General features: G+C 39.7%; 2 protein-coding genes across 2 annotated transcripts in view; one reads left to right on the top strand and one right to left on the bottom strand.

The window, feature by feature from the left end:
* The window catches only part of LOC126561242 (protein furry), a 38,392-nt gene extending 13,769 nt beyond the window's left edge, over positions 1-24,623 (top strand). Inside the window, exons 7-25 of the mRNA XM_050217194.1 lie at positions 1,108-1,275; positions 1,874-2,531; positions 3,332-3,442; positions 3,880-4,034; positions 6,102-6,262; positions 10,217-10,336; positions 10,433-10,566; positions 10,686-10,784; positions 11,132-11,263; positions 11,477-11,645; positions 11,845-11,947; positions 12,752-13,205; positions 13,321-15,120; positions 15,282-15,719; positions 15,814-15,888; positions 16,154-16,183; positions 20,647-22,046; positions 22,228-22,511; positions 24,231-24,623. Of these exons, the coding sequence (XP_050073151.1) occupies positions 1,108-1,275; positions 1,874-2,531; positions 3,332-3,442; positions 3,880-4,034; positions 6,102-6,262; positions 10,217-10,336; positions 10,433-10,566; positions 10,686-10,784; positions 11,132-11,263; positions 11,477-11,645; positions 11,845-11,947; positions 12,752-13,205; positions 13,321-15,120; positions 15,282-15,719; positions 15,814-15,888; positions 16,154-16,183; positions 20,647-22,046; positions 22,228-22,511; positions 24,231-24,607 (6,868 nt within the window). The 3' untranslated portion in view covers positions 24,608-24,623. The remainder of the gene's footprint in view (positions 1-1,107; positions 1,276-1,873; positions 2,532-3,331; positions 3,443-3,879; positions 4,035-6,101; positions 6,263-10,216; positions 10,337-10,432; positions 10,567-10,685; positions 10,785-11,131; positions 11,264-11,476; positions 11,646-11,844; positions 11,948-12,751; positions 13,206-13,320; positions 15,121-15,281; positions 15,720-15,813; positions 15,889-16,153; positions 16,184-20,646; positions 22,047-22,227; positions 22,512-24,230) is intronic.
* On the bottom strand, positions 7,064-8,394 carry LOC126562777 (antigen 5 like allergen Cul n 1-like). The gene is made up of 3 exons (XM_050219360.1): positions 8,095-8,394; positions 7,443-7,684; positions 7,064-7,361 (listed from the first exon to the last, which is right to left on the bottom strand). The coding sequence occupies exons 1-3, from the start codon at positions 8,392-8,394 to the stop codon at positions 7,064-7,066; spliced, it is 840 nt and encodes a 279-aa protein (XP_050075317.1).
* Positions 24,624-24,823: the final 200 nt, after the last annotated feature.

Genomic DNA, 24,823 nt, shown 5'->3' with positions numbered 1-24,823 from the left:
ATCTGCTCATTTGAATTATTTGTGCAGATGTATTGCTCTTTCTCTCATATCTAGACCGTTTTATGCTCTAGTTTCATTCATTTACAATTTAGTTACAGGTGAACGAATTTCTAAATCAAAACGTTGTTCTGATTTTCTTGTTAGTGATTTTCGTTGCGTTGATAACTGTAGTATATCAGCGAATTTAGTTGCTTGATCTTCCCGACACATACACACGCACACATTACAAAATTTTAATATATTATCATTTGAACCATTTTCGTACACACATCGACGTAAATTTTCCCATAGTTGTTAATACTACTTACATTAATTCTACACTCGTTAATATCTTTAATGGTCTTTTTAATAGTGTTGAATGTGATATGTTCAACATTGCGTCCGAAATATTTTTTAGATACACGTTGGATAATTGGTGTATAATTCAGCAGGATAGTACAAAATGTCTTTAAAATGTCTTTAAGCTAAATGAAATACACATGTGAAAACATAAATGGGTTGGATTTTTAATCCATTAATTAAGTCAAGTATTTGTGATATAAATTATCATAACTAATGATCAATTGCAGCAGGGCATTGTGTTGTCTTTGCATTTCCTACAAACGTTTACATTAGTTGGGCTTTTACATTATTTTTCAATAAATATCTGTATGATGAAGTATCGTTTGGTTATTTTGAGAGAGAATATAACATACAGTAAAAGCTTTTAACAAACACACATTTGGAAGTAGTAACGTGATTCAGTACTATATACATGTTTATTTTAGCTGTTATCCGTATGAAGCTGAATTTTATAGATGTTTTTGGAACAGTATAACCTTTCCACTAGAGTGCATTTATTATGGCAACAGATCGTAACGAGGTTACCTAGAATCCACAGTGCAGCATTGCAGCTCATTGTCATCATTCCATCACTATTACCATTGTTACTACTTTTACTCTATAGTGCGTTATACTTTGTTCGGTTTTTACCTTAGCTGCTTGTAGCATGGTAATGGTTGTATAGCATTAAACGTGTGGTGTGCCGTTGTTTCATCGTTTGTTTGTTTATTTTCTCTTCCCTTCTGGTTTGCTGCGCGATATCACGGCGAATGAATTTTCTTGCAGCTCTTCTCCGGACTCGTTGTCAGCGGATCGGAGTGACAAGTCTAGCGGGACAACTGCTTCACCCGTGGCACTTTACAAGCTGGTAATACCGTTGTTACGTTGCGAAGTCGTCGATATACGAGATGCGGCAGTTAATGCTCTGGGGATGATAAACCATGACGCGTTGAAGTAAGTACAACATTCGTAATAAATTATTTTACTGTTTATGCGTTTTCCCATGGCTTCTTACGGGATGTAGCCATGGTGTTACCAGGTAAAGAAAAAAGTGCTTAACTGAGAGAGGGAGGATATGGTTTTCTATGTATATCATGCTTTTTTTATAAGGAATTATTACCATTTACAATAATTAACTCTCGGAGTATCAGCACACTTGTAAAGCATAATCTTTTACAGTTAAACACAGAATCAATTAACATACAATTTATACGGCTGTAGGAAGTTATAAAAATTCAGAAATCTCCCGAATAGAAAATATTCCCACTAAAAATTTTTATTGCTGACAATACGGCGACGTCCCGCCATACTTAATAATAAATAAATAATTTTTTACTGCTGAGTTCTATTAAAAGAAAAATTAGGATGAATCCTATTGCAGCACGCCAACGATAGAATATGTGAAAACCACAGAAAAACTGTGTTGCGTTCTGTTAGAAGATAGTGTGGTTCGATTTGATTATGCATTTGATTTTCTGTTTTGTTTTGGGTTCGTTCCCTGATTAAATTTCTCGTTTCATTTTTTCCTCTACTGCGCTCGTTATTACAACAGGGACCTTATGGAAGAACTCGTAGTGTATATCCGTGAGGCCATCGATCGTAAGCAGGAGAATATGAGGCGTCGCCGACGCCGCGATGCACTGCGGTTGCAACTGGTGCGTGTACTTGAGAAGATAGCAGAGAATGGCACGTTCGGCATTAGCCAATTTGTGTTGGAACGCGAAACGATGTCACTGCATCCGACTTTTGTTGAGTACATCGATGGTGCCCGGCTGTACCTGGAAACGGAAACGGACGGCAAGGATAGCAGCAGCATGCGTGAGGTAAAGACGCACTTCTGCGACTTTATACGAAAGATGATAAAAAACTTTTCGCTGGAATCGTGCGGCACGCTGCTGTCACGTGAGCTCAAACGGAACCTTGTCAATCTATTTGTTGGCTGGAGCGGAACTGCATATGCGTTACCATTTGCCCATGGACATCATGGTTCTTCACACCATCACGGCAGTCATCATGGTGTGGGCAGTAGCGGTAGCGGAGGTGGAAGCATTAGCGGAATTGGCAGCGGAGTCAGTGGCATCGGAAGTGGCACCATTGGTGCGAGTGTATGGGGCAGCTCGTCTACCACGAGCGGTATTGGTTCTGCGGGCAATGCGTCCGTTGGCACTATTGCAGCAGAAGAGGAAAAATTACAATTTAGCGCATTACAGGTAAGTAATCTCAATAGAATCAATAGAAATAGAAAATAGAAAAATTAGATAAGTATATATAATATGTTTATTTATTTATTTATTTACCTTTGATTATTACGGTCCAGTGCCGTATTGTCAAGTATAGAATGTATGGTATAGAAATTTTTGGAAGAGATCAAAGAAATTTTAAATAATATTTCATATTTCATGCAGCCGCATTTGCTGCAGCCGAATCATCCTGCTGCTAGTTACAATTTTTTTTTTGTGGATTACGATGTATTTCATGTTTATTTTCTATTCAAACAATATCCATAAGTTCTGGATTGTTTCGGTAATCGGATAGAAAAAGGTAATCTCTATTATACATGAAACATGAAATTATCTGAAAAAGCATATGAATTCATTATAATCTGTATACCAATTTTTATGCGGCAATCGCTAAGGTTTTTTACCCCTTTTCCCCGAAAAGTATATGAATATGTAGTGTTCTCAATGAACTAAAATTAGTTAATTAAAGGCTTTGCATTAGCTCTGTACACAGAACAAATAAATTCGAATGAAATAAAAAATGATGGCAATACGGCATTGTACCGTCATATATAATTTGAAATAAATAAATAAATAAATAAAATAAAAAAGACACGTGAAGCAAACATTAATTTTGTAGCTATTTTTACATCGCTTACTAGCGGTTTGTGTATAATTGAAATATTTCATTTAAATTTAAATTCGCCACACGTAGGAAGCGCAGCACCTCAAAGCAAACATATAGTGTTTATTTGCTAACCTTGTATTTCGATATTCTCTTCTATTTACAGGCAATGTCAGCTGTTCTATGCTGTGGTCCATGTTTCGATCCTGCCCATTTAGCGGAAGATGGAGCAATTTATAGTTGGTTGGACATGCTAATGACTTCTAAAGACGATAAGGTAAGCACGTACGAAATGAAAGTACAAATAGAAAGGTAAATGTGTAATAGCAGGGGATGTAGGCTGTTGTGGTTAAATGATTCACTGTAAATCAAACATTGTCCACATTGTACCAATAGTATTAATTATACTAGTAAGTTAATTGACTATGAATTTGGTACTTGAATGTCTTTTCACTCTAATCTTTTTCAAATTGTACACATTATTTAATTGTTTATGATGTTTTCAATTCAAAAATTAAAGTTAAACTTCATTACTGTAGCAAATGGTCGACCGTTATTAGATTAATTAAAATTAATGTGTAACAAGAGCATTAATATTAATAATAATGATTCTAATCTCGTTTGATCAGTAAATTAATTTAATACAAAGTCTTTAAAAAAAATATTTGTATTTTTAATTAAATCTTCAACGTTGTTATCGATTTTCGCTTTCAGATTTATGAATTGGCCAAAGAGACGGTCGTATTACTGCTAGAGTCCAACCCCGATATAGGGCAGCTTCTTGAGTGGGTCATCGATCGCTGCTATACGGCTTCTCCACGTGAAGCAGATGCTTGTTTCTTAGCATTGTCTGTTATATTCAGTGCAAGGTAAGGATTGTGCTTGTTTACGAAAAATATATATGTTTTATAAATGAGAAATTGAGAGAGAAAGAGAGAGAGAGAGAGAGAGAGAGAGAGAGAAAGAGAGAGAAATTTGAGACAAATTCAGCTCAAGAAAAACTGAGAATACGGCACTGAGCCGTAATACTTGAACTTTAATAAAAATTTGATATTTTATTTACAGTGCACATTCATTTATATAAACGAATGATAAACATTTATATTCGATTGATTTTTTAAAGGAATGAATTTTCTTTGCACAATACGGATTAATTCATTTCTTTTCAGCGTGCGTTTCTCTGTGAAAACGGGCATTTTTGTATTTATTGGAAAAGCCTTCATCTTGGTATCATCCACAATTGAATGCTTTCAATTCAAATGTTTATACCAGTAAACACTCGAGAAAAGTGGCCACCGAGTGGAAATTATTTGCTAATGAGTTTGCTATAGATCACTTTATTTCTACTGTCGTGGCATACCGTCAATTAGAGCTAGTAACAAAAGTAGCGCGTTAAGCTAACCTTTTTACAGCAGATGGCAGAAGACGGATGAAATAAAACGTGATGCCGGTTTAATGTTTATGGTCATCGTAAAGCTTTTGCAGCGCCGTTAAAAAGACACCGAGTGTTGTAATTCGATATTTTGGCTCTTGGTGTCACTAGTGGTGCTGTTTTCAATTATCATTGCGATTGTGTTAGATTTAGTGTCTGATTTAGTATGAGCAACAAGTCAGATCGACGATTGAGCAAACATAAAGAACCAAGGAAATAGGTTTATACATTTGGTTTGATCTTTTTGATTGATGTTTTGGAATTTATGAGCGTTTTTGCCACTACAATGTTAAACATTCTTAATTTTCCAATTCTTGGACCCAATTTTATCCGTGGCTGGACAGTCAGTCTTTCAACAAGGGAAACGTGTTTAAAGGATCTAGATACGGAATCCTGTCATGTGAAAAAACACGGGACATTAATTATTTTACTAAGCAAAAGACTTTATTATCCATTTCCAGTCGCTAGTGAAAGTAGAACAAAAGTAATAATCTTTTGCAGTGCAAAACATGTTTGTGTCTATTTCTTAATTGACTATGATTTATCCTATGTAGCCAAGGAGACTGCGTCACTGAAGCCAATATTCGTGACGGATTGTTATGAAAATAAAACGCGTTCCGTAAGCCATAAGGACGATGGAACGGATGATGCACCAATTCGTAAATCCTGCTGTCTGAAAAATGTGACCCTACAATATTGAGGCAGTATATTGAGCAACAACAGAAGCGAAATCAGTTGCTACATAACAGCTTGCGTTGACGCAACCCGGAGCATTTTATGCGCTCTCAAGTTCCTTATCAATTTCCGGGTTTTACGACCGTCGTGAGTTTGCAAAAATCGTGCAGATGAGCAGGCTAACCTATTCCGCTTTACGATCCATCAACCATTTCCGTTGGGTTTGGCAGGAGCTAGTGGGTGAAGCTTCGGGAACAGATCGGTGAGTGGGCAGAGTTGATGTGAGAAGAATACTTAGAGGTTGGTTCTCTTGTATTCTGCACGTTTTATAGAATTTTTTGTCAATGGGGAAAACTGGAAAAAAACGGGAAACAATTTCCCCAGAAGGTATCCCATTGAAGGCAGTATAACATGTTGGAAGCACCCGCAGAAATGCATCCATACAATCAGCATATTGGTGGAATACTGTTCCAATGTGAAGCCTAGCTGTTAACGTTACCCTAAAATTTATGATGATTTCATGAATCGAATACCATGATGATGTGTTTCTATTCGGCATCCTTATCATTTTCTCTTGAAGCAGAGTCGATTTGTAAACAGTTTGTTTCAAAAACTTTGTTGATATACTGTGCTAGTTTGAAAGAATTGGTAAAAAATTTTGGGCCTGATTAGTACCGTACGAAATGATTTTCCTTTTCAAAAGATATAAGTAACATTACGTGTGATACTAATACAAATAATAATTCTTTCACATATTCGAAATAAAACAAAAAAAAAATAATATTTTAATTACACATTGAAACTAATGACCGAGGTTGAATTATTACAGAGAATATCCTTGCGACCATTACACATCTGTGATCAACGTAACGTTGCTGATGACCGGCTGTCCTAGAGTGGAGGTTCATTCGACGGCTCTTCAGTTGTTGCAGATTTTGGATAAACGTTTCTTCGGTAACGTTGGACCTTTACATACGGAGAGTGACCGAGGTAAGTTGTGCTTATTCTTTCAGACAAAAAATAACTTAGAAGTTGTTATGTTATGTGTGTGTGTATTGTTTAGCACTGAAACACAAAGCTATGAATACAGGCAGCTAAAAAAAATTTTTTAATGTTATGTGTACTGTTATGTGTACTAGAAATAGAAAGTTTCCTCTAAACTTGTCTATTATGAGCGGTTGATTTGTGTCTTCAATCAATTAGATGTAGATCAGCTTCTACAGTGTAAATATTTGCTCCTGTATTGATTACCATTTTGACTTCTCCGTGAACGCCGAAACCGTATGAATCTGAAGTGTTCAAATTACTTTAATTAGCAAGCAAGAATTGTACCGATTAATTTTGTTGAAACCTTATCACAATGTTGATTAATTGAGATTTTATGCCGTTGGAATTAGTTTGCTATTGTTTCAATGGTAAATTTTAGCAAAACAAAAATAATTACAAGAGTATTTTATTTATTATGTTACACAATATTAAACTAATTAAAACTGTCTAACAAAATCTATCCAATTTGGCTTTCACGATTCTTTATGCATTCATTTAAAGAAAATAAGTTCTGCGCTCGGAGGAATGATTCGGATTAGCTTTAGTATCAAATCTAATCTGTAGCAGACTAGGTAACGCTTTGATTAAATAACCGCGAGACTCTAATTTTGTTGTATGCCTGTATATTTGCAGTGTATTAGATTACATTAGTAGCTACAAAAATAGCTTAAAATTGAAATGTCTAAAGAAAACGTGGGTTAATAAAGAACAAGTATAATGGTAACAGTTTTAAAATTCTAAGAATCAAAGAACCAGGTCCTTCCAATCGATGGACGTTGAGTAAGGCTCATGAACGCTGCACAAACAAGGGTACTGTTTACTATGGTGTGACTGACACATGGTAGCTGCCTTTTTTCCTGAAGTATATGTTGCCCTGTTCTTTAGATTGATGAAGGAATAATTGCAGACAAAATAATACGCTCTGCAATCCTCACCAGTTTCGGTAAAATAGTCCATTAAACGAACGGTGTAGGAAATCATCGCACAACCGATGAAATACACATTATCGTTTACCAACAGAGTAAAGTGTCCGATTGGTTTACTATGTTATGAAAAAACAAAAAACAAACAAAAAAAAAACAATTATTACGCTTACCTATTGCACAGTAATGCATTTGCTTACCGGAGGGTGAAATTAGGATAATTGTACAGCATATCATTCTTTGTGTCCCAGTACTCGTCAAACCAGGCATACACTGAACTGTTGACTACCTCGGTAACTGAAAGCGTTCGTCCGCAGACCGTGCGTTTGGCTATATTTTGACCGGCGTAGTGATAATGTTCCGTGCTACGGCATTGATCGTGTCCATAATAGCATCTTTTTACATTACACTCTGCCAATATTTGCAAATCTTTGTCGACTCGCTGCGAAACGACAGACATATGAATATGTACAAACCAGAAAAGATTAATAAAATGATAAATGCCTTCAAAGAATAGCTTGACGTTTATAAGAGGCTCCTAAAACTCATTGATAACGAAAATCTGAAATATACATGGAATGGTTATAATATGTAACGAAACATTTTCACTACCGTAGGGTAGTTTATTCGGAATCCAATTCACCACTTTCAAGGACTCGGTGAAACCAAAACAATCAAAGCTCAAACCAATGCTAAATTGATTTATGCTTGAAATAAGAATTTCCACTGCGGTTGTGATGGATGCAACTGTAATGGCTAAGTTTGATTCGTTGGTGCAATGAAACATAATCCGCCCACTCCCCATTTACGATTTTACTCTTTCATCTTTTGGCCGTTAGAGCCATATCTTACCAATTGAACCATTCGAACAGCTGGGAGAAAGTAGTTTATAAAACCGCAAGCGAACAAATGTCTCAGATGATTGTGTATGTGCAGTATAAACTGTGCATCCTTCTTGGAGAACTTGTGCAGTGTGGCACTTTTGCCACTGCATTCAGGCCCGTACGATTCGTTGAATTTGCATCCACAGCCAATATTGCGTTTGCCCGTGGGACAGTAATTTTTGTCGCAATAGTCGTATGGCGAATAGTTTATTGTCACACCGTAATGGCATACAAGTGCAAAAACTGACACAAAAGCTAGCCGTTGCATGCTTTAAGTTACCGAAGGGATAAACGAGTATTACACTGTTTTTATGTTTTACACATACAAAAGCACTATTTTAAAACGTTTCAATTCACGGAAAACTATACCGCTCGCTGGGACAGCTTTGTATTAAATGAGTTGTTTAGTTTTTCAAACTCGATCTTTACGCTTCGACAAACTCACGGTATGTGGAAGGGTGTGATGTGTACTGGGGAGTTGTCCATTGCGTTTTATTTCCGATTCGTGCAAAGCGGGAGAAATGAACTTTTCTGAATGTAACCCACTGGCGGGACTCGATCATGCAGCGGTTTCATATTTATCCTATTCCTCGGCTTCGTCTTCCGTAAATTCGAATGGGATTTTCATTGCCAAATCGTTGTTGACAGTTTGTAGGGTGAAACTTGTTGGAAATCGTAAATCTATCTGTTGCTCTTTTTTATGACTGTATTGTTGCTACGCGTGACCGTTGAGGAAAGGAGAGATTCCGGGGTGTACAGTATGGTGTGCTATGGATCGCATCGTATCGCTTGAGACTCAAATCCCAAATGTAGTTAAGTTATTTGTCAGCGGACGGTTCATAAATATGTATGGTGTATTATTGTTAAGTTAAGTTATGACTTGCAGTGGATAAACTATTTACGGGGTGGTTCGCAGGTAGTGGCATCGGTTTTCATACGACAGAATCGGGGTTCAAAATCCATCCGAACCGGTCTTCGTAGTAGAGGGACTAACTATCCAACAACGTGATGTCAATAAGTCTAGTAAGTCATTTGATGGCGATCATTACCTTCGGCATTACACCAAGAAGACGAAGGATTTACCAAAAAAATTGGCAAACACATATTGGTAATAGAAATATTTTCCCTTACCCTCTTTATAATATATGGTCATTTGATTTTATTGTAATAAGGTTATTTCTAATGTAACTTATCAGCCACCAAGAAACGGCTCATAGTAAAATTTTATATAATTATAACCTTCACAATAAATCTAGATCTAGCTGTTATTATGTATGATAAAGCGTATCGGAATATGGAACGACGGTACTTGAAATACTGTGAGTACGGAGTACTGAAAAAGAACATGTATTATTTGTTCTTTATTCGAATTAATGGCATGCCACGCGCTGAGGCCTTTACAATATTTTAAACTAAAAATTAAAATAAACTAGACAATTATTAATTAGCACATGAACGTAAGCATTTAAACGTGGAAATCGTGTTGTGAATGTGGTAAAACGAGCATATTTCAGTATTATACTACTTTAAGAATTGTGACGGACAGGATTCAGTTAGTTGTATATTTTACGCGTCAACCAGGGCATACTGTTTGATGAATAATGTATGCGGCAAAGCACACAGCGCGAATGATTCTTAAATTTTGTACGTGACGCACATATGTACGTACGTATGGCTTTAAATGGGTCGGATAGGATTGGTTCTAAATCCAGCATAATGTTTAAATAATGGGGTACCAAGCATCACGCTGACAGGATCTTTTCAAATCTTCAATGTCAGATGCTTAGACTTGATGTTTCCGACGTATCCTGAGCTTGTCATGAGTAATGTCTGCACATGGCATGCAGTCATTGAGTATATTATGATGCCGATGGTGTATACCACGTTGTGTTGTTGCTTCGTTATATCTTCGGAATTAAAAATAATCCTTGGAATGAAAATAATACTCCAAGAATATGAATTTAAAACAAAGTTGCTAAATATTATTTCGTCGTGTTTAGCAATTTGGGGGGCATATTGCCAGCAATTTACCATACTTCATTGATAAAGAAAAAAAAATAAAAAATTCGTCCTTTTTGTTCTGCTTTCAGAACCCGATAAAATTGGCACATTGGATGCAGTATTAAGCGGGGCATATTGTCGATCCCAAATGTATCTGTCTCGTCAGATAGCACGCCTCCGTCCTGAACTGACAATGTCGATGTTTTCTGGTAAGTTAGCCGTTTTACGAAAAAAAAAACCACTTGTACTGGTCCATAATGGTTCAATGCAGATTTAAATTGAGTGTCATTTATGTATACTTTCAGAAATAACGTATAGATTCCAAACAGCACGAGCCGAGGCGCGAGCACTATTGTTACAGTGCTTGCTACCATGGCTGGAAAATGTGGAGCTTGTAGCTTCCAGCGTTCCTCCAGCAACTCCGTTATCGTACATCATGGTAAATTTTGGAATAGTTTAATAATCTACAAAAACTGCATTTAACATTAACATAACAGAAGAAGCATTTCGTTGATAATGGTTTTTTGCTTTTGATGTGTTCCTTTTTTTTCTCTTCAGTATTATCCCGATTCTGGTACTAGGGGACGTCGTGAAGGATCCGGCTCGACTGAAGCAACAGAAATGATTCTGAACAACCTCTTTTACATTACAGCAAAGGTAATAAACACGAACTGCAAACATTTATTATCAATTAACAATGGCTTTAACATTTTTGTGTTTAAATAAACACATCTTTGTGTTTATTAAAAAAGCGTTAAAATATACCAATTATTAAAAAAAGCGTTAAATACAAGTAAATATAGACAAGCCATTATCTATAAACAATCATTCTTTTCTTCTTTTTGTTAAATTTAATATGACCAACATTATGATCATTTTACTATTGTAACTATTATGTTATTTGCAGAAATAACACAAAATAAAAAATAATATGTTAATATGCAGTTATTGTATTTGTCAATATATTATTTTATTTTTTCTATTTATTTTACAATTTTTTAAAGTTTGCTGATTCACACCCGTACATCGAGGAGCTTTGGGGTACTTTATGTCAATTTTGGCCCAACAACCTTAAAGTTATTCTACGCTACTTGCTCATCATTTCTGGAATGGCACCGAATGAGCTGTTAGCCAATGTGAGTATCTTGTTTCCATTATCACATCTTAAGAATCTGTGCTGGTGTGTTGCTGAAGGTTGACAATTTGCACCGATTAATGGAGGCGCCCGGTTCTTTATGCTGCTAACGAAGTAATCTTAATGTAAAGGATGGAGAGCGGACAATTATTTTCCTTTTTTGCTTTGTTTTTTTTTCAATGTTTTACCCTTAACTCTTATCGTATTTTTTCAGGCGAAACGGGTTGCATTATATTTGGCGCGTTCGTGCACTAACAGGCTGCTGGACGAACTGATGAGCGAACTGCAAACGGTGGAAACACTGAACTGTTTAATTGAGCGCACAGAAACGCCTCCGTTTTACCGCTTAACGAGCATGAGAAAAGCATCTAGCCACTCAGATGGTAAGTCTTGAACGGCACTTAATTAGAAGAACTCGATGCACTGGCGTAAAACGTGTGATTGACGGTCAGTTGGCTACCCACCAGCACTGTCTTAAAAAAAGCAAGGATAAAAAAGCATTGATTTCTTTAAAAAAAAAAAATTTCATTTGGGCCTCGCTCTGAAAAAAAAAAGAACAAAAATATCTTACCTTATCCCTAGGTCCAGCTTCCGGTAACAACGATCCAAAGGTGCAGGATGTTGACGTCGAAAAGGGAACTATTCACACGAAGCGGCACAGTGGAGAAGATCCGATAAAGTCAGGGTAAGATATTCTTCAACTTAAGGATTATCAAATTTGCAATATTATATTTTTCTATTGTGCTTGGTGTAGTTCAACACAGCTACAATTAGTAGTTCATAAAAACGAAAAAAGTTGCCTTTTTCTATATATTTTGGATTGATATTTGCAAACTTGATTGAATGTGGATAAACAATGGGCATTAAATAAATTTTATTTATAATTAATAATGACGGTCCAGTGCCGAATTGTCAACACCGCTTGTGTTGAATAAACTTTATAATCATACTGATAAGGCATTTCCTCCTTAATCTTTGCCTTATCCCTGGCATACTCGGTTTGGGCATTAAATAACTTTATTTCTTATTTCTATGACCTTAATGTACAGTCTAGAGGCTTAACAATCTGTTACGAATTGCACTATTGGTTATGTTATGGAAAATTTACTTATACATCGTTTATAAAAATGAAGTGTACGTGAGTTAATTCTTGTTTACTGTACGAACTTAGGTTATTATAAACCTATTGTTAACTAAGAAGTAACCTTGAACACTCGTCACAATGGCTTGGCTTGATGATCATATTTAAAAACATATAGTTTATAAAGAATGCGGTTGAATAGTAGATACACCACGGCTAAGGGTCGAAAAGGGAAGTGGGGAGCTAATTAAAATCCATTCATTTTGAATCGTTTACTGAACGTTGAACTACTGAGAACGATAGCCACCAACGTACAGCAGAAAGGAATCTCAATTAACTGTACGTATTGTTTACTTATTGCTGTACCGTTTTATGTATGGCATGTGCGGTTCGTGGCACACTCCGTAGCACGTGCAAATCGGACAGTGCGCTTCGGACGTTTGCAAACGCCTACCGTCCACCGCGTGGGAGCGATAAGATACGCACTGCATCTGGACCCTGTGTGTTGCCCCGGCATGAGGACGTAATGATGATGATGAACGAACCGGAAATGAACCAGGAGGATAATTTCGTGCAAATACGCACCGAGCAACCGACCGCTCCCCATCCACTTCCTATGCCCGAGTACGGTGGATATTTTGCGCCACTTACCGAGTTTTTACCGGACACGAACATTCCCATCAGCGGTTTCCATCGGTGCAATGTGGCGGTCATGCTGTTGACTGACATCGTAGTCGATGGTATACCTGGCCTAGACTGGACGCTACACGTTCCGCTGATGTTGCACATTCTGTTTCTTGGGTTGGACCATACTCGCAGAATTGTACGCGATCATTGTAAGAAACTATTGTTGAATTTGCTGGTAAGTAACATCAACATTAATGTTAATGTAGCATAAAACGGAGTTTAATGAAATCCATCGTTGTTGTTTTGATGTAACGAACGTTTTGTTTGCTTTGCTTTGGACATGTGTGCAGATTGTACTGGCAGAGCATAACGACCATCTGACGGTAGCAAAGATATTGTTGAACAGTGATACATCCAAGCTGCGTCTAGGTATCGTTGTGCCGTCGCTTCCCGTTATTGATCACAATTTCACTGAACCCGACCAAGAGTTTGACAGTTATCTGTTTGGACTAAACGGTGGTACCGGGCAGCAATCGATTCTTTCACCTGCCTCGAATCAACCAAACGAGGAAACGCCGGCTGTACCGATGATCGTGACGGAGGAAAATGCCCCACCCCAACCAGGGCCCACAATGCCCACGGCGCACGTCATTAAGAGTTTGATAAAATTCCTGTCCAATGAGAGCAGCCAACAGCAGCCGCTGTGGAACTACGAGGACATAACGGCGAAAGTTTGGAGCATAAAGTCGGCGGATCAGTTGCAGTGCTTCCTGCGACATATCGTGAAGGCGTTCACGGACAGCTATCCCCACGCTCGAATTCCGGAGCGCTGGGCACAGACCGCATTGCAGCTTGGGCTTAGCTGCTCGTCGCGCCACTATGCTGGGCGCAGTCTGCAAGTGTTCCGCTCGCTTAATGTACCAATCAATTCGCGCATGCTGTCTGACATTCTGTCGCGGTTGATCGAAACCGTAGCTGAGCAGGGTGAAGACATGCAGGGCTACGTAACGGAGCTGTTGCTCACGCTGGAAGCTGCCGTTGACAGCCTCGATTCCGATTTCCGGCCATTGGATGTAATGAAAGACATCTTCAAAAGCACCCCGAATCTGAACAACAAGGAAGGTGTGATATCGGGTATGTACAGTGGCAGCAAGCGGTCTGCTGATGGTGGCATTGCTGGAGGTTCACCCGGACAAAGTTTGCACAATGCGACGAGTGGTGGCCACACGCGCAGTACTAGCTACTCCATCTCGTACTGCTCGCGAAAAGCGGCTAATTCACCAATCGACAAACAGATCGAGTTGCGCAATAGAAATGCAGCGTTAGAAATTGAACGCAACGCGGCAAAGTTCGGAGCTGGTCAAACTTCCCTGTCACGGTCGCGCAGTGCACAAAGTCTTAAGCTGCTGGGCGATACGGCTACGCAGGATGATAAGATGACCATACTGGCACAGCTGTTTTGGTTGGCCGTATCGCTGTTAGAAAGTGACTATGAGCACGAGTTCCTGCTGGCGCTACGATTGCTTACGCGAGTTCTTCATCGGCTCCCATTGGATAGACCCGACGCACGAGACAAGGTTGAAAAGCTTCAACAGCAGCTAAAGTGGTCCACGTACCCGGGGGTGCACGCACTGCTGCTAAAAGGTTGCACACATTCCGGTACGTACGAAGCATCGATTGCGCTTCTTTCGCAGTTGACTCCTCTGCTAAATCTGCCAGTCTGTGATCCAACGCAAAGCTGTGCTTTTCCAATGAACGTGATCGCTTTGTTGCCATACATGCTGCTACACTACGAGGATGCTAATGAGATATGCATCCGAAGTGCGGAAAATATTGCACAGGTCGCGTCTGAGATGGGGTTAAAGTTGGAGAATCTAGGCACTGTCATGACATTGTACAGCAGAAAAACGTTCAGCAAGGAGTCATTCCAGTGGACCAAGTGTGTGGTGAAGTACCTGTACGATACGTATGCCCACATGGGTCTGCACATGCTGGCGTTCCTAACGGAGGTTCTGGAAAAGGGTTGGGTACAGGTACAGCTGCAAGTCCTGAGCGTTATTCACTGCATGCTGCATTATGTGGATCTGTCCGCCGTCACAATACAACCGATCGCTGGTGATATGTTGAGGATAATATCGAAATATTTGGATGTGAGTACATTTATATAAAAATTGAGCATCTAGGTAGAAGTATTACTCTTATAATACTCCTGTAGTTGTCATGTACAATATAAAATATTTTTGAGATTGAATTGCCAAGAATTGTATGTGATGTTTCCCCCTATATTCCTTGTGTTTATTTTCGAGCGCAGAGCCCCAACTGGAAGGAAGCGCTAAAGATACTGAAGTTCGTGGTGACACGAAGTTCAAGCCTGCAAGTAGTTCCGCAATCGTCAGAGGGTGGTGGCTCATCGTTTGCTAATCTGCATGGAAGTTTTAGCGATTCGGAGGTATTCTGCAAAAAAGAACTAGCCGGACGAACAATGGAATTTTCGTTCGATGTTTCGCAAACACCGTTGATAGGGCGTAAGTTGCTCCTAAAGTCCGATAACGAAACAAACGCATCTTCCGCTACTGTTGGTGCTGGTACTCAAATGGGTGCCAAAGGTTTCAATGGTTCGAGTAATGTGACCGGATCTGGGGCCCACTATGGACACGCTGGAACACCAAACTCGCCACGCCGAAGTGCCAGCTTATCGCCGGCAGACACTACACCACTGAGCGGCTGGAAACGGCCATGGATGTCACAGGTAAGCGCTGCTTTTTACACTACGGACATGCAATGTTTCTTTATTACGATTTTCGTTAGCCAATGAATCCTCGTTTTACGACTTTTTGTTATAGGGACGTGTACGGGAAGGTTTGGTAAATCTACTAACAACTTGCGGACAACGTGTGGGTCTTCCCAAGAGTCCTTCGGTAAGTGAATTTGTTAGGATTGTTAATCTGTTTTTACTAATCTTATCACATGTAGGTAAAAATATATGAGATCGTGTGTGTATGTGATCAGTTTTGCCTTTAATATGGTACCTAAGGAAGGCAAACCGAAACCGAAGGAACAAGAAATTTACTGCCAAGAATGATATTTCATGCTAAATACCGTATCAGACGTGTGATTTATTATTATTATTTTCTTTTTTACTCATGTAACATTGTCTTTCCGTGTAAATTCGATATCGTAAAGGATGATATCATAAGCTCATTGTACTCCAAGGTAAAGAACCGTTTATTTCCTTTCAATCGACGTAATTGCTTCACTGCGTTTTGCAAATTCGCTTCAGCTGAACTTTACTCCAAAGCTCATGTTTATTTATTGTACACGTGTTATTGTGTTCTTTTTGTTTTATCATTGTGTTTTTGTTTTAGAGTTGTCCCATGTGTTCCATGAAATGGGAAGAGTGGTAATATGGATTTGTAACTAAGTTTTTGTAATTTCGAGCTAAACATTTTGATTTTCCATGCGTAAAGGTACATGAGCTTTGCATTCACATGTAAGCGTATCACAATAATTAGGGTTAGGAAGCACATTGAAGCAAAAGACAAATTACCTCTGAATTTAGCCAGTATTTATTAGCTAAATTTATCACCGAAACCCCTCTTCATGTGTGTCGTGTAATGTGGTAGTACTGAATAATTGTCTCAATTTCATTTCTAAAGCATCTGTGAAATAATTATCTTTCGCTTCGATTGTCATGACTGTGTCGTCGAAATGCGTCAAATGAACCGTAGTTAATGAGCTTGTGCAAAAGACACATTTATCAAAAAGCAATCGTAATATGATAATAATAAGCGTTTCAAATACGTCGGCAGTGTTTAGTACGTGTGCAAAGTATTTGCAGGCAATCTCGCTTTAAACATTGCTTGTGGTGTGCGTAGTTCCGAGTAGTGTGCAAAAAGAAAGTGTCGCCAAAAATGGAAACTTCAAACAAGCTTTGAAATGTTGCTTGTTGGTAATTGTGTGTTCATTCGGCGCTTGTGTGAAATGGAGCTGCTCAAGGACAGTGTTTTTATTTTTGGGGAGGACTTAGTTCGTTTCGCAACGGTTCTTCAGAAAGCAGCGTGTTGTATGATAACTGGTGCTTGACACAATCGGATTTTCCAGTGTTCTGAGTTCGAGTCCCATTGAATCTATGGTGATGAGGGAAACGCGAACGCATTTCTTTACGCTTACGCGAGTGTGTTTCTTCATTTTGGTGCGGCAGACAACCTCCACACGACATGTGGACGCGATATTTCTCGTCTGGTGGTAAGCTATGCACGCCCAGCCTTTGAATGTTTGATTGTAACGCCAGGAATGCTCTGCGAAAATTTATGCGCTCCAATCATACGCCAACGATGGACTCTTACTCCATTATGCCGGTCAGCATCCAACGGCAGGTGATCGTCGCTGAGGAGCCGCACGATATTAGTATAAGCTGGAAAAAATTGGTCGACATTAGTAACGTTTCCGCGAACCAGGCAATAAGCGTTGAAAGGTACACCGGCACAATGATGCTGGTGATACGCTCCGGTGACGAATGGAGCAGAGACAGATGAGTGATGAACTCGTTTTACAAAACGGGTCTACTAGCTTTTGCACGGACTGGAAAAGTTGCGTTTGCAATCAGCGGACGGTTCTTATGGAAGTAAGGACTGGCTGATGCAATAAAGTTGGTAAATCGTGTGTTTAAACGTAACAGTACCTTGCGATAGAAGAACTTTTAGAACATTTTGTCCAGGATTTAACGCAAGAAAACATATAACAACGATAACCTTAAACCGCAAAAGAATCGCAATGTATTGTTTTGGTTTAATCGTTTTAACGCTTTTTGGAGGCTACAACTGAAGGATCATATAAAAAAGTATTAAGAAATTGAATGAAGGACACCCTTCAATATATTATACAAAGTTTTAAAAGTTCAATCATTAAATATGTCACGTTTCGCAGCGGTCATTAGTACCTGTTTGTCTTACTGGTTTTCGCTCTCCTTTGGTAACCTAACCTATCGTTGGTGTGTGCTTTCACGCCTTCATAATCTCCAAAACGCGCCTTTGTTCGATCCACATTGACAAAAGGCTGCAACCGTCAAATGAATTCTTTTGTTCGCACTGGTTTATTGATTGCTCAAGGTGCTGACATTCTCATAATAGACGCCAACAAAACATATTTTCGGTGGTAGCTCACACCTAACCACATTGTTAGCATTATTGATGTGCATGTAGGATGAGTAATGCGTATGACAGTGCCTGTATGCTGATATTTGCGAAAGATTTGCTATAAATACACATATCTACATTTGAAGCTAAAAGTATGATCATTATTATTATGTCCATCGTTCATTTTAGCGTAAACCGCTAACGGCGCCGAGTATTGTTGTGTGCCTAACACCACTTGGCGATTAGTTGTGTTCCTAACACCACTGAGGCGAGTCAGCTGCAAACGATTTTTAACGTTAACGAATAACGAATCGAAATCGCCACCCAGCCGGAATGTGTTGAAATATAGCGTGATTTTTCAAGGCAATCAAATTTTGCAAAACGAAGCCAAACACCAATCTACCATGAGCAATGTGGCGGAAATCACAATAATCGGCTTCCAGCTTCTAAACTGACCGAATGAATTGTGTACGTGGCATCGTACATCAATCTCTGGGATGCGGTTCTTCTGCTCCACAAGGCAGTCATTGTGCATTAATTGAGCGCTGAGTATATGGACGGGCGCGGTTCCATACTCAGGCTCAGGAAGATTGAAACGAACAGAACAAATGGTTGACTACGTAAAACGTTTCATACGGAATTGAAAGTCACCACCACCCCAATCTGAAACAGAGAAGGACAAGGTGATAGCCACATGGAGGAAACGAATGGAGATAATAGAAAAGAAAAATATATATTTTGGAAAATTCGTACCGATGTTTGAGAAAGATTGATTTGACACTGGATTGCACGCTGTTCAATTCAGTGGCTAGCGGCAGTATCCAATAATGGGAGATTTATGATCGTGAACTCAATCGTCACATTTTATTCCACATGACGTTCACGACTGACGATGTCCGGTCGTAAATGGCATCATTCCCTGTCTTACTCGTTCTCATAGTGTGAACCAGCTTGAGTAGGACAGCGTGCTTAGAGCTTTGCATTTGATGCTTACCGCTTGGAAAGTATTAGCTCTCGATTTCTTTTTTCCAGTGTGCAGCTTAAACTTGTTCCGTTGTAAGTTTTTGACACTAGATTAGTTTGTTAGTTTTTGCCAGAGAAAGGCCGCGGGAAAAGAATAGACCAGTTACGGTTCAGTGGATTGGAAAATGTAGGAACACGTTTTACAATAAAAAGGGAAAGCACAAAAAGCACAAAGAAAACGAGTTGAACGATGACTATAGGTGGCTTGCAGCATAAATTCGTATGCCTCTGTTTGCCTGTGAGCATTATGGGGCTTTTTTTGTCGGGACTTTTGTTTGTTCTCACACAATCCCCAATAAATCGTCATTCGTCTTACCAGAAAAGAATGGGTTTACTGACAACTTGCAAAAATTTCGCTAATGTTGTGGAAATGTGCAAACGGGAAGTAGCGTGGATTAAACTCTGCCTTTTATTGCCACTTTGTCTTTGATTGTTCATCAGGCTTTTCTTTGCTTCATTCTGATTTCTTTCTCTGTTTTTGTTTGTCGTTCAGAGACGGGTCCAAAATTGAAGCATCTGAAAACTTTGTCAGATTTGCAAAACTTGTGCGGTTGTCAACAGCTGATAGGGCTGGGTTCTTGTTTTATGGGAAATAAACAAGATTATCAAATCGCTACAGATAAGAATGCTATGAAGGCTGTCTTAAGAGACGATGATTCATCTAGCAGCCGATGAAAACGGCAAACGTAGAGTGACACAAAATTAAACGAAAAAAAGAGAGCCCTTAATTAGTTATTTACGGCAGCTATAGCGTCTTCACGTGGTCTCGATCTTCAAAACAAACTCTGGATGACACTCACGGCTTAGCACACTCGTCTACTTATCTAGAAGTCTGAAGAGTCGATATCTGGTCCTATCGTGTGAAGACCGGCGCCGCTACAACCTTGGTCACCAGACTGCACCAAATTACGGGACACATATGTAAACATTATATGAAGATCCGCCAACGTCCGTCGATTCCTCTGGTTCCAGAGGACAAGTTTCCTCTGGTTTTAATATGACTCGTTGGTGCCCAATCTCCATGCACTTATCTCAACATCGATGTTGCTGTCGATGTCGATAATTTGGAAGCCTTCGTCAGTGAAATCCCTTTCGTATGACGAGTCGTAATACTGGATAATAAAAATTGTAAATAATTGCTTCATTCAAGTCATTCTAGTCTAAATAAAACACGTTCAATTGTATTGCTTTCATACAAGGGTTTGTAATTGTTGTTTGACTAAGTATTCTCGTGCAAAATACTGTGCCTTCTACAGAATCACTGCCTTCGTACCATGAACGTTATTGTTGCCCACACACAAAAAGCTGGATACGGTTACTTGCTACAAATCATTTGTGTTTAAATTGAGCCAAGTATGTTATTTTTGTAGTCGTACTGCACATCCGCACAACAACCAATCAACGGTTAGACTTATTAGACACTTGATGTATCACTGGCTCACTGTATACCATCATTGTTTGCGCGTGATACGATTAGAATAATTTTGCCATTAATTAAATGAATCCGTTGTTCCACAGGTCATTTTCAGCCAATCATCCGATCTGCTAGAGCGCCAGTCTTCCGCCGCATCGAGTACGGACGAAACGTCCGGTGCACAGCAAGACTTGAGCGGTGGTTCGAAACGCGACGACGGTGCACCGGACTTTGGTGTGTTCAAGGACTTTGACTTCCTTGAGTACGAGAGCGAAAGCATCGAAGGCGAATCGACGGATAACTTTAACTGGGGCGTACGTCGTCGTCCACTTTCGGAGGGTGAAAACGAACCCCATTCACTGTCTGCCGGTGGTGCGCGGACATCGCATTCGTCGAACATTGACGAGAGCCTGAGTGAGAAAACGCCCATATTTAACCGCAGAAAGCGTCCCAATGCAGATGATTCATCGGACGAGGAGGTGGAATCTGAATCACCGCTAGACGAAGAACCACGACCAATCTTTTCTAAAGCGGCCTACCTGAGCGGACCGCCAACGAGCTTGAGTTTGCGAGAAAGACGCCACCGTCGCGATTCAGTGTCACGCAGCGATACGAGTGGATCAAGCGCAGGAGATCTTGGCGATATCACCCCATGCAATGCATCTCCACATTTGCCTGGCATGCATCCATTCCGCTCCGGGCCGATACGGGATGAAAGTGTTGACATGTGGCGTCGCAATCTGGTGGGACTGCTCGTAAACCAACCTTCTTCCCATGCGCCCGATTTGCTTAATCAAATGTTCCGACTGATCAAGGAGCTGACGGTGCGTTCTATCGCAATTTCGAAGGAGTGTATGCGATACTTCACTGGATGCGGAGTACAGCTAGGGCATCGTATTTCGGTCCTATCGGACCTACTTGCCACGCGCGGTGATCCACCGAAAATTTGGTACCATCAAAGCCTTGCGACGACGCCTCGTCTCTTTGAGAACCTTCGGTACGGAGTGTTGGAGGTGCAGGAACATCTCGAGACGTTTTTCGATCGCAAGGAAACCGTGTTGGATAGTCTGGATGAGGTGAAAGCGTCCTGCAAATTGGCCCTCTTTACGTCGGATATTGATTCAGCAAACGAAGGCACCGGAGGCTCCAGCGCAGTCGTGTCTCTTTCCACTTCAACGGATCCTGCCACGGCCGAGTTATTGCTCGATCTGGGACGTGGACTGTACAAACTGATGTTCCAGTTGCTTCTGCTAATTGAGTCTGACCATAAGATAGCCATTAGTGTAGTGCAGAATTTGCGACAGAACGAACAAATGCAAGATCTTTCCAACCTGTACATGTCCGTCCGAGGCGCCCTGCTGCGTTGCATTGACGATGCTGAGATGGAATCATTGGACACATCGACGTCAACTGAAGGAGAAAACACACCAACCCCATCACCGGGACTCCCCATGAACAACAGCGAGTTTGAGAACATACTAGTTGAGCTGATCGACAACCAGCGGTAAGTAGTTTTAATTTATATTTGACGAATCCTATTTGATTTTTTCTTGTTCGTTGTCAACTCGTCTCTCACCCAGGGGGTGTTGATTGTACTTAATATTATTGAATGCAATAGAAACTGCAATATTTATAGCGGAGGTGTTTTTTTCTGCCGCGTCTTTTTTTTTGGTCCCTATTCGCAGGTGGTCGGCAGCAATAAATCACGTTAAACAGCATAAACAAATGTCGAACCATTCTGCATCGAATTACAATCTTCCTGGTGTTACGGGCAGCGGTGGTGGTGGCAGTGTTGTTGGAGGAAGTGGCGGTATCATGTTCACCTCGGGCGGCAATAGCAATGCCGGCATGTCTGCATGCGCTGGAGGGGACGGCCTGTTCAGCAATCTTGGCACGGAATTTAAAACCATTGATGATTTATCGATCATATTGAACGTTTATGCCCATAGGCTGACGAAGGATAGAAACGGTAAGCTTTAAAAGGATATTGATTATATTAAATGTACCTAATCTAACCTAACGTAAAGGCTAAGAGACTTGGATGCAGTCGATGATTTTGCTTAAATATCGGTCGGTTTTTTTTTGTATTTACTGACTCAATATTTGATGTCAAACTAGAAATCAAACCCGTTTTCAATTTTAATTATTTTTTTTTTTTCGTTACGTTGAAAGGTTATACATTTTTAACGGTTTAAAGTTCACTTCCCCCAGCCTAAGTTGGGTCAATACCGTTCATTAATACCGTTCGACGTGTGCCATTCTAGGAAAGGTTTTTTTTGTATTAGGGAACACTTTGAAACATCGTCCACTACTATCATCTGGCATATAGGACTCAGATGAAATCCAATAAAATGCACCAGGTTGAACTGGAAATAAAATGTAACGTAATAGATTTACGTTCCTTCTAGCGCAGGGTCACCTGTGCTGTACTATACTTGGGACTATAACACCGTTTTGCTGATCGTGCAAAAACATCAATAAAACCGAAAATCATTCTTGGGGCATGAGAGGCTGGTTACTCAGTTTTTTTCAAGTTTAGTTTTACGGTTTTATACGTAACAATCGAACTGTTGGAAAAAGGATACGTAATATTGTTCCCAAATGTTGTAAATGTATTCCAACAAAGATTTGCACGAAAGAACGAAAGTTCTATTTGTTGCGGGCAACGGTGCGGATGAGATTTTCTTTTTGGTCCTCGTTGTAAAGAACTGAATGCTATTATTTGTGTTTTTAATTTAACCCTTTTCAACCAAAAGGAAACTCAACTTTCTTGACGACCGTATAAAAAATATAGATTGAATCATGCTCAGCCAAGAGAAAATAAGCATAATAAAATATTATACTAACTACTGCTTCATACTAAAATAATTAATCTTAAAGCACATATTTATAGATTTGAAAATTTTAAGATCTTTTTGTCAAGTTCAGTTATTAATGTTATAGGATATATAACCTATATATTGAGAGATATTTGAGGATATATAACCTCAAATATCTCTCAATAACACAGCTTAGTTTCCAAATTGATTTCAATAAATTTTTGTCCCTATGGCCACTAAACCATTTGGCTACCTAGTTGTTCCCACTAATAAAATTTAACATGCATATAGTAGGGACAGTTTTTACCTAAACCTTTACAGCAATAACGCACCGTTTAAGACAGGTTAAGGTTGGACTTCATAAATAAAACGGTGCGCCTTGTTACTGCTGGGGGCAGTGATTTATTGCTTCCTTCATGTGGCACTCAAGCAAGAAGGGTTAGTGTCGTTTGTATCATTTGTGGGAGCCCTTCAACCTGTGGTTATGCTTTACTTCGTGTAAGTATCCATTTGGTATAGATTGCGTTCTGTTGCATATTTGCATGTGCGACATACACGGTCAATCTATACAAGTTGAGTTTCTGCTCATACTTGATAATGATACTGTAAAGTACAATAAATAAATGATAGCCTTTGCATATTGAAGCTATATTCTTTACTGATTCAACAAAGACTGGTTTTGCTTTTGTATTGAGCATACAGCACTAAGGAAGCCAAAAACTATTTAAATCTTATAATGTACGGAATCATGCGTGAACAATGAAATATATAACCCGGATGGTGTAAAGGTTAACAGTTTCATGCAATTGCGTAATCTGATAATATGAGCACTTATGTCGTATGTATTTCCAATCCATATCTCCGAACAGATGTGTTCATCGTGTCGCGTTCGGAGTTTGAGCTGAGCGAAATCTATCAAATTCTCATGGAAAACCTGCTGCACGTTTCGTCTGCCCTGTCGAACATGGAAATCAGCATGAAAGCCAACACAAGCTCCAGCTCCTCAACGGTGACAACGATGACGACAATACCCGCCGTGGTCGGCACCGGTGGCGGAAGTGGTGGAGGTGGCTCCAGCATTACAGGGCTTGGTGTGGCAGGAAATGTGCACTCAGGATCTCAGGGCAACTCAGGTACGGGTTCGTTACTCAGCTCTACGCAAAGCGCAAGCCTACCACCACCACCGCCTGTACTGGCCCCAACAAACCCATTCAAAGATACAGTTGACATCATCACGACACTGTAAGCTGACCAACTGATGACAACGATGGACAAAATGTCGTTGTTCGGATCCACAAAGCACAGGCTCTAGATGCAAATTTGATTCCCCTTCTCATCCCCGCACCATTCAAGAACGGAATCTTTGATTATTCGCCATAATTCCAACATGTCCCGTACCATCGTGCTTCACTCGTCAACTCGTCAGCTCCGTTCCGGGATGGCGATGAATTGTTTGACGATG

The sequence above is a fragment of the Anopheles maculipalpis genome, chromosome 3RL, assembly GCF_943734695.1.
Source record: "Anopheles maculipalpis chromosome 3RL, idAnoMacuDA_375_x, whole genome shotgun sequence".
NCBI classification, from domain to species: domain Eukaryota; kingdom Metazoa; phylum Arthropoda; class Insecta; order Diptera; family Culicidae; genus Anopheles; species Anopheles maculipalpis.
Note: the sequence above shows the minus strand (reverse complement) of the source record. Positions and strands in the feature narration are given on the sequence as shown.